At 40.4% G+C, this 15,212-nt stretch overlaps 2 protein-coding genes across 5 annotated transcripts; one reads left to right on the top strand and one right to left on the bottom strand.

The window, feature by feature from the left end:
* The first annotated feature begins 1,937 nt into the window (after window positions 1-1,937).
* On the top strand, window positions 1,938-6,488 carry LOC103312276 (major facilitator superfamily domain-containing protein 6). Of its 2 annotated transcripts, none has more exons than XM_015979178.2 (7): window positions 1,938-2,195; window positions 2,851-2,955; window positions 3,042-3,196; window positions 3,674-4,746; window positions 4,793-4,956; window positions 5,002-5,373; window positions 5,426-6,488. In XM_015979178.2, the coding sequence occupies exons 2-7, from the start codon at window positions 2,856-2,858 to the stop codon at window positions 5,773-5,775; spliced, it is 2,214 nt and encodes a 737-aa protein (XP_015834664.1). In that variant the 5' UTR covers window positions 1,938-2,195; window positions 2,851-2,855; the 3' UTR covers window positions 5,776-6,488. The 2 variants fall into 2 exon arrangements, with proteins under 2 accessions (XP_015834664.1, XP_015834659.1); XM_015979173.2 differs by having other exon boundaries at window positions 2,818-2,955.
* On the bottom strand, window positions 6,464-14,949 carry LOC103312277 (uncharacterized). 3 transcript variants are annotated; one of them, XM_008192522.3, is made up of 10 exons: window positions 14,626-14,949; window positions 10,481-10,706; window positions 8,819-10,426; window positions 8,498-8,767; window positions 8,248-8,448; window positions 7,915-8,200; window positions 7,664-7,867; window positions 7,402-7,548; window positions 7,074-7,360; window positions 6,464-7,024 (listed from the first exon to the last, which is right to left on the bottom strand). In XM_008192522.3, exons 1-10 carry the CDS (start codon window positions 14,716-14,718, stop codon window positions 6,591-6,593), a joined length of 3,756 nt encoding a protein of 1,251 aa, XP_008190744.1. In that variant the 5' UTR covers window positions 14,719-14,949; the 3' UTR covers window positions 6,464-6,590. The 3 variants fall into 3 exon arrangements, with proteins under 3 accessions (XP_008190744.1, XP_008190743.1, XP_008190742.1); XM_008192521.3 differs by having other exon boundaries at window positions 7,402-7,536; window positions 8,498-10,426; XM_008192520.3 differs by having other exon boundaries at window positions 8,498-10,426; window positions 14,626-14,948.
* Window positions 14,950-15,212: the final 263 nt, after the last annotated feature.

Below are 15,212 nucleotides of genomic sequence, written 5' to 3'. Positions count from 1 at the left end.
ACCGATAAGAAAAATACCTAATAATGAAGTCACCCATTTAAATACAGAGCAAAATTATATGTGCTAAGTGAACCAAATCCGTTTGGTACATATTTTGACCTGACGTGTTTTTTTTTCTACGTTTTTCTAATTTTTATTAAGCTACTTTAGAGTTCTGTATTCACTAAGTTTTTAATGCAATGTTTTGCAAAAAAAAAACACTTTTTGTGAAGCCTGAGATCATAAAAAAATAAAACTTTGTTAAAAGTTGAATGATTTGAAAAATTTTAATGAAATAGCTGATTTTTGGTTTTTGCTTCTCAAGATTAACTCATAAGTTTCAAATGTCCAACTTAATAACTAAAACTAAAAAGATTTTTGACCTAACTTGGTACATTTTTGAGTTTTGTAAGGAAATCATGCGAAACAATTGAGTTTATGGTGAAAAATGAGCGAAATGTTTTATCTTGAAGACTGAACTAATTACGAGAATCAATCTTTGTCAAAAACAAATTGATACATAATTTATTCACGATTTTTAAACCCAAGTATAATAGAAAACTTGAAATTTTCTTAAAAAATTAACAAAAATCTAGATGGTTTGAACGACATTTTTAAAATAATCATAGAATTTTTTGCTCAGTTTTAATCGCCTTATGATTGGTCCGTTATCCTATATCCCACTCCGATATCCAATGACAAACGCTTCAATCGTTTTGCAATTTTTTGTGCACTAGATAAACAAGAAGGAGGTAATTTTATATTTTTATCGGTCAAATTACCCACTCCAGGAATAAATAAGACCAGTAAACCGGTTTAAGGGCGGTTTTTTTCACAGAACGGGAATTGGCCATAATGCGAATAAAATGGTTAATATTTTTTTATTCCAAAATCAACCCTGATATACAAAAATTTTGTAAGATACAAAACTTGTTTAAAGTTAAAAAATGATTTAATATAGTATTGGTGTGCTTATGCATATTTTCAAAAATTAAAAACTCAAACACTGACAAAGAAACTTAACCACTGAGAAACTAAAAACACGAAAGCCTAAAAAATCTTGAGACTGAAATTGAAGAAAGTGAAAAAATATAGAACTGGAAAAGAAAAACACTAATAATTGAAAAATTAGATTCTAAATAAGAAACCTATACACTAAGAGAATGAAAAACTAAAAAATTTATAAACTGAAATACAAAAAAAGCTAAAAAATATTAATATTAAAATTCTGTAGATCTAAGTGACTGTAAGAGATTTATAAATAAAGATATTTATTACTATCCAGCCTGCCTAAAACACTGACGTTTTCCTTGACCAAATAAAGAGACATTAGATTCCCGACTGCCCCGTCCGGTTCTGGCGGTAATTAATGTCTTTGTGACATTTATCAGAAAAGTACAGGAACAAATCTATTAAAGCAATTAAAATCTTTACTTGCGGATGTTAGGATTAAGACTGTATAAGTGAATGTTATTACGCGAATAAACAAATAAATAACAAAAGCTAGGATGGCGGCAATAACAATAATGAACGTAAGACGCGCTTTCCAAGCCTGAATCGTAATTTTCTCTTATATAACCAAAGTTCCTTAAATGAAAAGTAAATATTATTGAATGAAACTTGAGGAATGCTTCCGCGTCTGCGGTCGTCGGAATGTTCCATAGCTTTTCAAAATCCAGTCAAATTGACACTCCATGCGCAGTCTTGACACTGGCGAAAAATTCAGGTTTATCAAGCGTCTATGTAAATTAGACTCCACCTTTATTTAATTCTAGTGTCAGAATGAGCCGAATTGCATAATTTGGGAGTTGTAGCCTAGATAAATGGCTTTTCTTTTTGTATTCCGGTCAATGTTATGCGGAAAGTACTAACGGTAGGGAAATGCAAATACAATTTGCGAAGAGAGGACAGGTTCGGCCTGACCTAGGTCAGACTTGCCATCATATCACAGAGTATAATTACAGTAATCGTAATGAAATCGGCGACTCTTAGTGAGAAGCATGATGGCAACGCGAGTTCCAAACTAGTATGGTCGCAACTTGCCTTCTGAACCGTCACTGTTCGATTACACACTCACCAATTGCTTTCATCCGCTTCGAGTTTCAAATTGTATTTCTAGGTGTGCTCTAAACTATTGTTATTTGCATCTGATTTAATCAAATTGTGAAGTTTAAAGTGACTCGTTATAGAAATCCGGCAAGTTTGGTGTTATTAAGGTAAGTTTCCAGTTTTTTCAAATTGAGACTTTACCCGCCAAAACAACCCTCGATTGCCATTCGTTACCGAACAGATTTTTCCGTATCGTGTTCCAATTTCACTGCTTTATTTTCGCAGTAGAAAGTAAAATATCAAAGCCGAGAGATTTATTTTAAATTAGTTAATCACTCGTTTGAAGGATTGGTACCAAAGCAAATTTTCTTATCGAAGTCATTACATACCACATAATATTGGTTTAGTCACGTTAATAAACAATTAAACGAATAATGGACGATTAACATACTTTTCTAGAGCCCCTCCATAATTTGTAGTTTTCCGTCTATGCTGAAGAAATTGCAAATTCCTTGAAACTTTTAACATTGACATGAATTTTGCCGGTATAGATATTTTTGCAATATCAATACGGTTGATACATCTCTAAAAGAGAAAGGCAACGCATCAAATTATACAATAGCAAATTCACCTTCAGCTAATTTAATAATGTTTGTTGACGCTCTCCTCATCAATTTTATAACGGTGATATCCTCTCAAGAAATATTTCCAACTGAACTTTGTTATTATTTGTGTGATAAAAATTAAACAAAATTCTGTCACTTGACTCCCATTCATCTACGATTTCAGTTCAACGTAACTCGATACCATTCGTACTTTCAGACGCAATGAACAACTACTTCAAGCTATTTTTTCGCCGGATATCGAAAGATTTCCAGCAGAAGCAGCTCCTGCCACTCAAGCTGCTGTTTTTCATGCATTCCTCAAGTAAGTCAAAACAATTCACGGATCCGCCAAATTTGACCTTAGCGTTTGTTTATTTATTTTTTTCGATTCATTGTTTTTAATTATAGCCGTGCTGGTCTTGTACCCATATTTGACCATCCACATGCGCGAGTTGGGGATAAACGTTGAAGAAGCGGCGACGATGTCCGCTGTGGCACCTGTTATAGCTGTTTTGATGCCGCCTTTGGCAGGACTGATTGCCGACAAGATTGGCAACTTTAGGGTAAGGACGAGTCGCGCGGAATTTCCATCTCAAACAAAACTCTTCAAGGACCAATTATCATAACAAAGTAACCACTTTCGTAATTACTCGTTTCGCAACTGCCATATCATCAATACTTCGCACACCTGTGCAAAATGGGGAAAATTCGGGAGCCTTGCGGCCGCGTTAAATGTTGAGGACGCCTCTGACGTATCGCATCTAAATCACTTTGCGCAACATCGATAGCACACTGTATAATCACACAACAAACAATTATTCCATGCAGTTATTGCCAATAGGATAAGTCAAGGTGCCCGATCACGCCCCGTTTTTATCATTATTTGCTCAGAATTAAAGCCCGCTCTCAGCCACCATAATCCACATTTCATAAACAAAAGTTTGTTATGAATTTGCCAAAACTTGTATTTGCATTTGCGCGGAAGCTGGGCTTCCTCCCGGTCTTAAATTCCAGACAGATCACGCAAAATGTCCTTTCAGGTGATGTTGGCCCTGTTTTCGGCCATCGGCGGAGCCTCGGCTCTCCTCTTGTTGCTAGTCCCAGTCGGTAGAATCACAATAACTTATCCTGACCGAGTAGTATTTGGAATGTCTTGCAGTACAGGCAGCCCTCTGTCTCTGTCACTCTACCAACACCATCAGTGCACACCGTTAGGAAACCAAAATCGCACGGACCTTCAGCTTGAATCTTGCGGTTTTGCTTGTCATGCTGTTCTAGCAGAAAACCAGACCGAGGCGATTCTTAAAACAAACACCTACAGTCTGCAGTTATACAACCTCGAGAAGAACTCAACACACACCTACACCTACACCTTAACAGAAGACGACATACATATCCCGGAACTAATCTCCGAAAGCCTCAACCACAAAACGCTAAAAAACAACGACCGATTCCTAACATCAATCCGGCGACTCGCCAAAAACTCGTACTATTTCCCGACGGCGAGCCTTTTTAATTTTTCCTGCGACCTCTCCTCGAATTCGTCGATAGACTGTGTTTTTGGCACCCGCAGCTCTATTGATCTCTTCGGCCTGAAACTGGGCCCCAAGTTCGGAGGAATCCTGCACCCGGTTGAAACCTCCGAAGACGACACACTTGAGGAACGCCAAATCTACGATTTGGCGCTTGATAAGAGCCGCAACACGTCTTGCTTGACAGGTTTTGCCCAACCTGGACTCCACATCACTGTTAATATCCCAATAAGAAAAGCAAACTCGAGCGAGGTTTCCAAACACCTGGAGCTGGGGAGCTGCTCAACGCGGTGTTTGGTGACAGGGGACCGGAAAAAAGTCTGTTCGAACCAAAACAGAGTCATCGAGCTTGACATGCAACTGACGTTTTGGTCGTATCTAGTAATTCGGGTGTTTATTGGGATTGTGAGCGGCACCTCCTTCGCGATGTTTGAAGGGGCGGTGATCGCGATCCTGCGGGAGCATAAGGCCGATTACGGGCTGCAAAGGATTTACGCAACGATTGGTGGCATGATTAGCTCGCCGCTGTCGGGGTTTTTCATCGACTTTGCCAGTCGCGGGAAAGGGTATACGGACTTTACGTAAGTCTCCAAAAATTGGGAACCAAGTTGTATTTTGGTATTTTAGCCCAATTTTCTTCTTTTACGCAACACTTAAAATCGTGAGTGGTTTTCTGATGCTTTTCATTAATTTGGAGTTCAAGAAGCCGGCGCAAAGTGTAATTTCGGACGTGTTGGCGGTACTTAGAAAAATGGAACTGATTGTGCTTTTCGTGGCGTGCTTGATATTAGGTTTGTGGGTTTTAGGTTTGTTTAGTGCTAAATTTGTGTTTCCAGGCTCGGCGTGGGGTTACATTGAGAGTTTCTTGTTTTGGTTGTTGCAAGATTTAGGTGGTTCTAAATCTTTGATGGGTCTAACTATAACAGTTGGTGGTCTTGTTGGGATTCCACTCTTAGTTTTGTCTGGGCCTATAATTAAGAAGATTGGACATGCCAACGTTATTTTTATAGGTTTCGCTTTCTACGCCGTCAGATTAATTGGTTACTCTCTTATTTACAATCCTTGGTTGTGCCTGATTTTTGAGGCAATGGAATCGGTTACTTTCGGTTTAAGTTTCACGGCTGCTGTAACTTACGCTGCGAAGTTATCGACTGTGACTACTGACACCACCATACAAGGATTATTAGGAGGCTTGTATTTTGCAGTTGGTTAGTCACAAGTCTCCTTCGTGGTGTTACAATTTCAAAATGTTTGTTTTAGGTAAAGGCATTGGTAGTTTGATTGGTGGGCATATGATTAAAATGTATGGAATTCGGTCAACGTTTCAAAGATTTGCAATGTTTACCGCGGCTACCGGTTTAGCCTATTTTGCATTTTATCACTTGTATATGAAGAAGAGACCATCTGCCGGTACAGATATTACAAAAAAAGATGTTGAAAAACCACCGCAAGGCTTCGTCGATGTTGATTTAAACGCCAAGGCTCCTGCCCATCATGACGTTCCTGCTGTATACGAAGACGCTTTGGCGAACCCTGCTTTCGAAGACACCGAATTTACGGAAGAAACGAATCAAGAGAAAAACAAAGACGTCAATCCCAACACGAGCTAATCGTTATTTTCCAGTATTTGAACATATTTCATGGCTAGTCTAGACATTTGTTCTGTACTTGACAAGGTTAAAGTAGTGAAAAGTCCAATTATATCTAGTGATTTCAACGGATTTTCCACCGTTTGTTATTATTATTGTATGTAATTTAATTAACACAATGTTATTGCAAGTCAGCGGTTCAATCGGGGCTCATGGTTTAGGGTTACAACAACGACTGCGAAAGTGTTTTCGGCGAAATTGAAACCGTTGCATAAGAAACGTTTGTTTTGACGTCTCCTTCCAGGATGCGAACATATAATTGTATAACAAGCACGAGTATAAATTATTAAGTTTAAATATTTCCATAAAAGGAAACTTAACGGGTTTTGGCCGGTCGACTAACTGACCTTATAAATAACGTACATTGCTTTTAACATTAAATTTTTAGTTTCCGACCGAAAAACCGGTCTTTCATTATCTTGTATTTGCTTCCGGACCCAATTGAACTGGCTGACCTGTACTTAGTTCCTAATTAATATTTCGGTCGTTTAAACCATATTAATTATTTTTGCGTCGTAGGTAATTTGTATATTTAGTTATTCTAATCACACACTTTGTACGTAAAGCAGGGTCTGTCAGTTGACAGTGCTAGCAGAACAGCTCTTAAATCTGTGATATAGCGAATAATTGTAAAAAAATGTTGTCAATATAATAAAAAAGTTTTTATTTCTAAAGACACGTCTATAAATATCCTCATAAATACAAAAATATCAAAAAGTAAGTACGTAAGGCACGCTATGTACATAAATACAGTTCATATCACACTCAAGAATTAATTAACAGTCTCTTTCGTCGCTTCCATCACTACATTCGATGTACCCATTGCACAGCCTGCTTTTGGGCAGGCATTCGCCCAGAGGGCACCGGTGTCCCAAGCAGACACTCTTCTTCTTTGTACTATTGTGGTCGTCTCTGCTCATATGAGCCTCGATCCAAGTGACATAATTGGCCACTTTGGTGTAGACGCCCGGCCTGTTGGCCCTCGCGCACCCGTAGCCGTTGCTCGTGATCCCCTGCAGGAGCCATTTGCCGTCGGGTTCGGGGCACATGAGGGGCCCCCCGGAGTCGCCGAGACACGCATCGCGGCCCCCTCGCTCGTAGCCGGCGCAGAACATGTCATCTGTTATTTTATACAGAGGAAGAAAAACCGTTCTTTTACGACACTCAGCGGTTGATATTACAGGAACAAGAACCTCTTGTAATGTGTCAGCTGGAATTTAAACGATTATTGCAAATTGAGACAAGTCGGGATAACTCACGGAATATTCTGCCGACTTCGAACAGTTGACCCCAGCCCACAACCGTACACAACCTGCCATCGGGCACCATTTGACCCGGCGGGGGCAAGCAGATCGGGCGCACGTAATCGCTGAAAATAACCGGAAATTCCATTTTTAGCAAAGATATGTCGTTTATAAAACCGGAATCCACGTATCCGGGATGGACGATTATTCGGGTAATGGGGCGCAGCTGCTCGTAGGGCGACGGCAGGGCGGTGCCCCTCCGCAGGGCCCCCAGGCGGGCCACCCAGTGCTCGTCCTGCGAACTAAAGCGGGATTATGCGACAATGAGGGGTCTAAATCGTACTGGTAGAAGCAGTGTCCTGCGGAAACCAGCCAAGTGTCGGAGAGCAACGTAGCGCCGCACTGGAATTCGCCTTCTTTGTAAAGGGCTGCTTGCCACGGCCATGACCCTAGACCCGCATTGCCTCCTCCGACAATCCTATAAGCTCGCCTGTTTCAGTTGAGGCACAAGTGAACGCGGGACGAGGGGTAAACCGCACAGGAAATCAAAAGGAAGTCTCGGGAAAAATTTCGGTGGCGGTTTACCCCTCGACTGGGGTATTTACCTCGCGATGTGCTTCACGGCCTGGGGCCTAGCCCCGCATTCGAGCGCCTGGCACCGCACGCGCACAACCTTGCGAGTCTCACACCCAGTTTCCGAAAAAGACAAACTGTATTTACTGCTATTCTCAAAAGTATAGTCCATTTCGAAATATCTCGACGGTGTCCGCTCGTCCGTCTCAGTGACACTTTTGACGGAATCAAGAAACCTACCAATTGCCAATTACAAGAGGCTTCTTTTGGTCATAAAACTTACTGATAAGTCATTGATTTGCAAACGGCTTTGCCCAAGTCTAGGATCGGGAAAACAAGGTTGCGCAAATTTTCGACGCAGAGCTTGCCCCACGACCCGAATTTCCGCACCATGAGGAGCCCCTCGGAAGTGTAGGGGAACTCGTCGGCCGCGTCGATGTTTTCGGCAATTGTGACACACTGTCGCTCGTCGTCGCCTTGCGGGCAGTCGCGAAGGCCGTCGCAAATTTTGGTCTTGTCGATGCACATCTTCGAGTTGCTGCAGACGTATTGTTGGGGTTCGCACCACTCTGTGGGATTTTGGTCAGAATTTTGAAGTGGGGGTGGTGGTTATTACCGCATTGGTTTTCGTCCGAGTAGTCCCAACAGTCGACGACTCCGTCGCAGATTTTCCTGAGGAGGTACTGAGATCTGAGATAATCGGCGCAGTTGCAGTCTTGTTCATCTTTGCCGTCGTTGCAATCAATTAGTTGGTTGCATTTGGTTGTTTCGGGCAGGCATTGGCCGTCGCCACATTTTATCGTTAAGTTACCACACTCTGGAACTGACACGTAAAAAAAGCTAAAGTTAAATTGTTTAGGTCTTACCTGTTTTATTGGAGATGGCCGTAAACGCAAGGTTATTGTAGCCATTAAGTTTAGTATCTTTGGGTAATTCATCGATTTTGTTGAAAGTTTTAGTTAGGATTTTGAAGCCGGAGTGATTAACGGTGTAGCTCGACGATATTGCTTTGTTTGAAATAACCGGTTCCTTATCGATTACGGTTAAATTATCGTGGATTTTGCTTATTTCGGATAGTTGTTTTAGTTTCTCGGGAGTCAGGATGTTAAAGTTTGCCTCTTTTCGGTTGCTCGAAACTGAAGAATTTGTTGCGTAAACTGTTATTTCGCTGCTGGGCTCATGCTTACGTAAAACTTCCGTTCGATTGGATTGTGGATCCATTTTCGGATTCCTCAAGAGTTCCTCGGACGTATCCGATGCTTCGGTTGCGAAATTAAGTACTCCGACTATTTTAAAGTCCTCGAGTTGATTTTTATTCAACTTGACTTTATTCACTTCGGAACTAACCGACGTCACTACTTCAGTCTCAATAAATTTCAAAGGATTTTTCTCCAGAGCGGAAAAATCATTCAAGCGGGTCGATCCCGGAAAACTCCGGTTTTCAACCGATACGTCACCCGTTGAATTTTCCTCATTTCTAAACGGACGCTTTCTCAACGGCCGTCCAATCCCGGAATTTGACTTGACGGGGATCAGCGTCACTAAAGGCAACTTTGTCGTTTGCATCATCAAAGTTTCCTCATCAGCTTCGACAACTTCCACTTGTCCTTCTCCCACACTATCCTCATCAGCAACTCCCAAAAACGTCTCGTTTTTGCTAACATTCATTTCCGGTATTTTTAACGTCGATGCTAAGTCGTGAAAAATGCTTGAAAGATTTTTCAACATGTTTTGTTGCTTCATTTTATCGCCGGACGATCCAGGGACGTACTTGACTGTCTCAATTTCAACAAAACCAGAATTCTCAGTTGGTTTTTTCGAGGTTTCAAAAACAGAAGGTTCAGTCACTTGCGGAATTTTGTTAACGGGAATTGGGTGACCTTTGAGGCTTGTTGAACCGAGAGGTTCCATATCGATGTTATGGTACGATAAACTAGGGTTTGTGAAACTCGTATAGATTGGTTGTTTTGGCGGAATTTGAGGAGGCTTTGTTGTAGGAACTGTGATTGGGGTTAAGTCGGGTATTATGGGAATCCAGGGTTGCTCATTAAAGACTTGAGGGTTGGAGAAAAGGGGGTTCTTAGTCGTTGTGCTAGTCGAGGGTGTACCTGTACTAGTTTTGCTCAGTTTTTCTATGGCAGCGATTTTGTATAAGGCACTTGTGACTGAGGTTTCTTTAATTGTGGTCGTTTTCGTCGCTTGTGTGGTGATTTTGGGTTTGGGGGTAGACACGTTTTCAGTCTTTTTTTCAGTAATGTCAGCGTCGGTCTTACTTATTTTAAACGAGCCTTGAACTACTGGTAAATCCTCTTCTTTGATTTCAATCTCGTCGGTTTTTTTCTTAACAGGTAGGGTTGTTGTAAGTGTTGTGTTCTTGCGAGGTGTTTTAAGGACGACGCTTGTTTTATTTTTTGTGTCTTTTGGTTTTGTAGCACTTCTTTGGTACGTATCTACGTCTCTAATTTGTTTAATTTCTATACTTTTCGGGTCAAAACGTATCATTCTGAAGACGGGTTTTCGAGATATTGCGTCAGTTATTAGTATATCTCGGATAGTTTTTTCAAGGTTTGATACATTTTTCGAAATTTTCTTTTTGTTAAATGCTAGTTTGAAGAATACTGTTACGGTATCGTTTCCAAATTTCTCTACTATACAGGACGTCAAGGCCGGCCCTAGGACACTCCTCTGATAGAGTGTTTCTAGTTGCAGCCTATATCTACGAGCTTTTTCCTGCAGGGCGCCAGTAAAGCGGTCGCCCCTTAGAATTTTTGCACTACAACTAAAAGAAATAATATCTGGAAGAGGAGAATTACTTGCAGGTTTTTCTAATGCGTGCATGCACAACTCACTGTTGCTACTAGGAGGTTCGGTATGTAACGCCCCCATGTAGAGAGCCATTCCTGCAATAGACAATACTGCAACGAAGACGAGAAAAGAGGCTATAGCTAAAGCGACCGAACATAATCGGCCTCTTGATTTGCGTTCAGTGCAAGACCTTGGTGACATTCTCTCCTGCCACAGGGTGTGAACCGAAGGGGTTGACCGGCGATTACAAACCGGCATTGCGTAATCATTCTGAAACCGAATCGAGATTATTGATGAAGAGTGTCACGATCGGGTTAAGAAATGATGACACGACGGTCATTAAAAAACTTGAAATGATTGCTATAATTTGACAAGGGCAACAAATTTATTGTTTCATGTCAGGTAACAGTAAACTCGATGTCGTTTTGTTTTTACAAATTGTTTCATATTTCACTGTATTATAACGGAAATAAAAAGTTCATTTACCCAAGGAAGTGTCAAAGCTAGACGCATATAGGACACATTTATTCGAAGGAGTCGAGGTTCGTAACTTAATGTATCGTTAAGTTCTTTTTGTCCGTACTTGAAATAATTATGTCGGGTTGAAATGCGTAGAGAATTCAATCGTAAGGCTCTTTGTTGCTGCTTAAGCGGTGTTTTAATGCAACAAAGAATTTCAAACTGATCATCTGATCATGGATTTTGTTTACGGTTAGGTGATTTTATCAAAATTATCTCTTTTTACCTATTTAACTACAGCTACAGTTACATGTAATGGCAGGTAATATCAGAGGCTGATTTGCAAAAATGCGATTAATAATCATGTGACCGATTTTAAAAGTACAGTACGCTTCAGCTCGATCATCCGCAAATCCGAGTTATCCGCAGTTTCTAAGTTTTAATTAAAACAAGATAATTCGATTCGTCGTGTAATCCGGAATCTCTGACTCTGATATCCGGAACAGGTCCAGTCTCAATTAATCAACAGTTTTTCGAGAATTTATGTTGATTTAAAAGCGGCGTGACGAAATTGATTTAATTGTGACCAGTTTTCGGTTAAAGTGGTCGTAAAACGCATCAAATTAAGATGATGCAGATTATAGAACTTTATCCGTAAACATTTAAACCCGTTATATAATATGGAGGCAACGCCCTAGCCGGCCTCAAACGATATTAATCTTATTTTATGCTTGAGAGGATTCACAAATTTTTCCAGACAAATCTAATAAAGTTAGAGATGGTACCTTTGGAGGCATTAGAATCGAGTCCCGTTACGAAGTCTGCTACAAATAAATTCGAATAATTAATTAGCCTGCAAGATTTCCGTTTTCTCACGTTGTTATAAAATAAAACGTGAATTCTCACAAATTACAGCGAGTACCGTTTTGGGTACAGTCATGACTGCGTGATTTTTCCCGTCGTGTTGACAAATCTCGATGAGGTTTTTGTAGCTAATGAAAACCAAATACTTTCGGCATATTATATGTCCCGGGTATTTTAATAAGTCCCTCGAAGGCATCTCGGGAACGTAGGGCAGAACAATTAGCGATTTCCAGCAATAACACGGGTGGTCTTGGTTTTTGGCGCCCAACAATGTGATAAATTGTAATTGTTGCGGCTTTTAGGCCAACCAAAAGCGATCTTTTCTCTGCGTCCGCTATTTAAAAGACAACTGAAGATCCATCGAGATGAGCAATCGACCTTGCAAGGTTCTTACCCCCATCATCTACACGCGATTTTCTACATTAGTCCATTCTGACGACCGCCAACCGACGACCGGTTTAATTGCTGCACTCGCACTTATTCTTCGATTCTTTAAGACTACGTCACACTAATCTTATTGCCTTCATTATCATTACGCATACCGCGAGATTTTGCAAAAACGCACAAAGACGCGGACACGCCGACACCCTCCACAGGCCGTCTCAGCCAGACCTGCACACTCATTATCTACATTTTTAATCAATGGAAATAACTACAAATTTAATACATGCGGCGAGTTAAAACCGAGAAGAAAACACTTGAATTTTTAATTTGAGTTGCAAACCAAAAATAAAACCAAAAAACCGTTTTATTTTAGCAATTTTTTCCGCTAGTAGCAAAGTCATTGGTCTAGAAATCAACATTAACGGGCGTTTGTCTGAAATTCGCTGCAGCGATATATGATTGCATGGTCAATCAAACGCATTTCAGGGCCCATAATTGTTGAATGGAAGTAGATTTAAAAATGTTTAAGCATTTTCTTGTGCACCAGCCGGCTGTAATTATTTCGGTTTGTCAAGCATTGGAAGACCTTCGCGTTTGCTGATTTACATCGGCCATCCGCTTAAATTCCGGAAACGTCCAATTTGTCATAATTGGCCGTCCATAAACAAATCCGTCATAAATTCGGTGTTAATTAAAGGTAATTTTTCGGCCATAAGAGGTTCATCGGCCTGAATTTTTAATTTGGACCAAAAATGAAGAATCTCGGAGAATGTGGATTTAGCAGAGCCAAGGCCGGCATTGTGCACTCTCTTCATATAGTTCTACGGTCACTGCCAGGATCCTCTGACCCTGGATTCTATCGCATCATTCATCTGCGATCATTCGGTGGTGGTCTTTAAATAGAAACAATGATAAGAACACGCAAGAATTTATCACGCCTTAGTTTATTACAGCGCTCTAACGGCACACATGAAACGTTGAATTAATCAAAACCTACAACGCTGGTGAAGCTTTTAGAGTTTTGTCGGGTTTTATGACGTATTCAGGTGGAACGAAATAAAATGATAAGCGCTTAACCGTGCATTGCCACACATTTTAATATTCTATACGCTAGAACTTAAACAATGATATTGTTTTCAAGCCAGGTCTTCTCTCGTGTGTGACATAACTACAAGTCAAATGTTGACTTAAGCTGCTTTTATTGGACATAATAAACGTATAAAACTGACCAAACAAAGACATATTCGAACTACTAGTTCAAAATTTTACTTTATTGCGACCACCTGAGGAAACAAATTGTTGCCATCGGACATTAATTATCTCCGAGATTTATTTTTCGTGTCGCGATTAGATTATGTGCTTCTGTGCGAGCAGGAGCAATAAAATTTTGCAATAAAGATGTTTTATTTGTCTCGTTTAGTCTGAAAGTGATAATATGTTTCTAATGGTTTTATTTAAACAAAAACACGCGAATGAGTACTCACTTTACCTTTCTTCAAATAAAATCAAATTGAGTGGCTCAAATGGCTGTGAAAAATGGAAGCTGCGCCGTGGAAAAATATTCCCCGCGTAACGTAGTGATAAATGCGTTGTAATTGGAATTAAATGAGGCGTTTTAGTGGGAAATTGGATATTTGCAATTCGAGTACTAGTTATCAGTTTTTGCAATTCTAATTCGGATTTAGTTAAAGAAAAATCCGAGTAATTTAGTTATCATGGTTGTCAGTTTTGTGAAATCTCATCGCTACTTTGTAATTTAAATTTTTACACAAAATGATCGCTGGTTATTATTCAGCGGTATCCTCCTTGTATTGATGTTTAACCAAACGAAAATAATTGAGAAAAAAACACTTAATTTAGCTTCATCGTAGCGTAAAAATATTGAAGAGTCGGAAGGTAAAAAAACGCTGATTAAAATTTTGTAGCTTCATCTTCTTTATGCAGTGACAGCGATACCAAGGCTGGTATTTTTGGCCGTGATCTGAGAGGAACTGCCAACAATAAAAATTTAAATGATCTTCCGGTGCCTCAGACAAAAGACTCAGCCAATATCTCTCTTGCCTGATACCCACATTCTATGGGAAAATCGGCAAAAACCCGTCACGTTCCTAAACTAGACGACAATCAGTGTTTAGGTAGGTCAAGATTTATTTAACGCGGCTACACCTGTGTCAACCCGTGTGAACCTTGACAATATTTGCCCACTCAGACCCAATCTTGAAAGCGTTAACGGAGTTAGCAGATTTATGGAAAAATCGCGCTGCAATTAACTTGCACCTCGACCACATGTTGCCAATTCATAATCCACTTACTGTACATTGAATTACCGACATTAATGAGATTGAACTTTATTGATTTGCGCCAAACAGGAAACAAAATTGAGGCAAGACCTTGAAGGGAAAGACAAAAATCATATGCATTAGACATCATGACAATACATCTCGTCCTGGGCAAGGGTAGAGTCGGGGCTTTGGGTACTTACCCCGATTTGTCGCAAGTTTCTGTGACAGGGTACATTATGAAAATTGCCGGTTCGAAACTTCTGGGGTGTCCCCGAAACACCAAAAGTCTCCATCACTTATCACAAAACTGCAAGCATGGTCACTGTCAAACCTCGTCTAGTTCTTTACCGCAGCCATGTGAACGCGCCGAAGCCCCCAGAAACTCTGAGCTTCTCTGACTTCCATCTCCGATCTTCTTACACCTGCAGCGCTTAGGCGTCTTAAGCGAACCTGATAGGCGATTCTAGCAAAATTTCGATGCATTTTTTAGATAACGTGGGAGCTTTTTGAGAAGATTTCCCCGTTGCGTGAGCCTTTTGATTTATTTATCATAGACGCGAGTGCGCTGGGATTTACTCTTCTTATTTGCCGTGTTTGCTTACAATAGTACTCTATTAATTTGCTAAACAACGCGTGGGAACGCCGTGTTAACAAGCTGAAAGGCGCCGATTTTTCGAAAATTTCGACAAGGGTTCCAGGGTTTGCCTGGCATGAGCCGAGGATAGAGAGTAGAGACGACAATGTAGAGGAAGTGCCTTAGAGCGGGTTCAATGGCACCAAACCGCAC

The sequence above is a fragment of the Tribolium castaneum genome, chromosome 10 (assembly GCF_031307605.1).
Source record: "Tribolium castaneum strain GA2 chromosome 10, icTriCast1.1, whole genome shotgun sequence".
Classification (NCBI taxonomy): domain Eukaryota; kingdom Metazoa; phylum Arthropoda; class Insecta; order Coleoptera; family Tenebrionidae; genus Tribolium; species Tribolium castaneum.
This window is presented reverse-complemented; position numbering and strand designations above follow the sequence as displayed.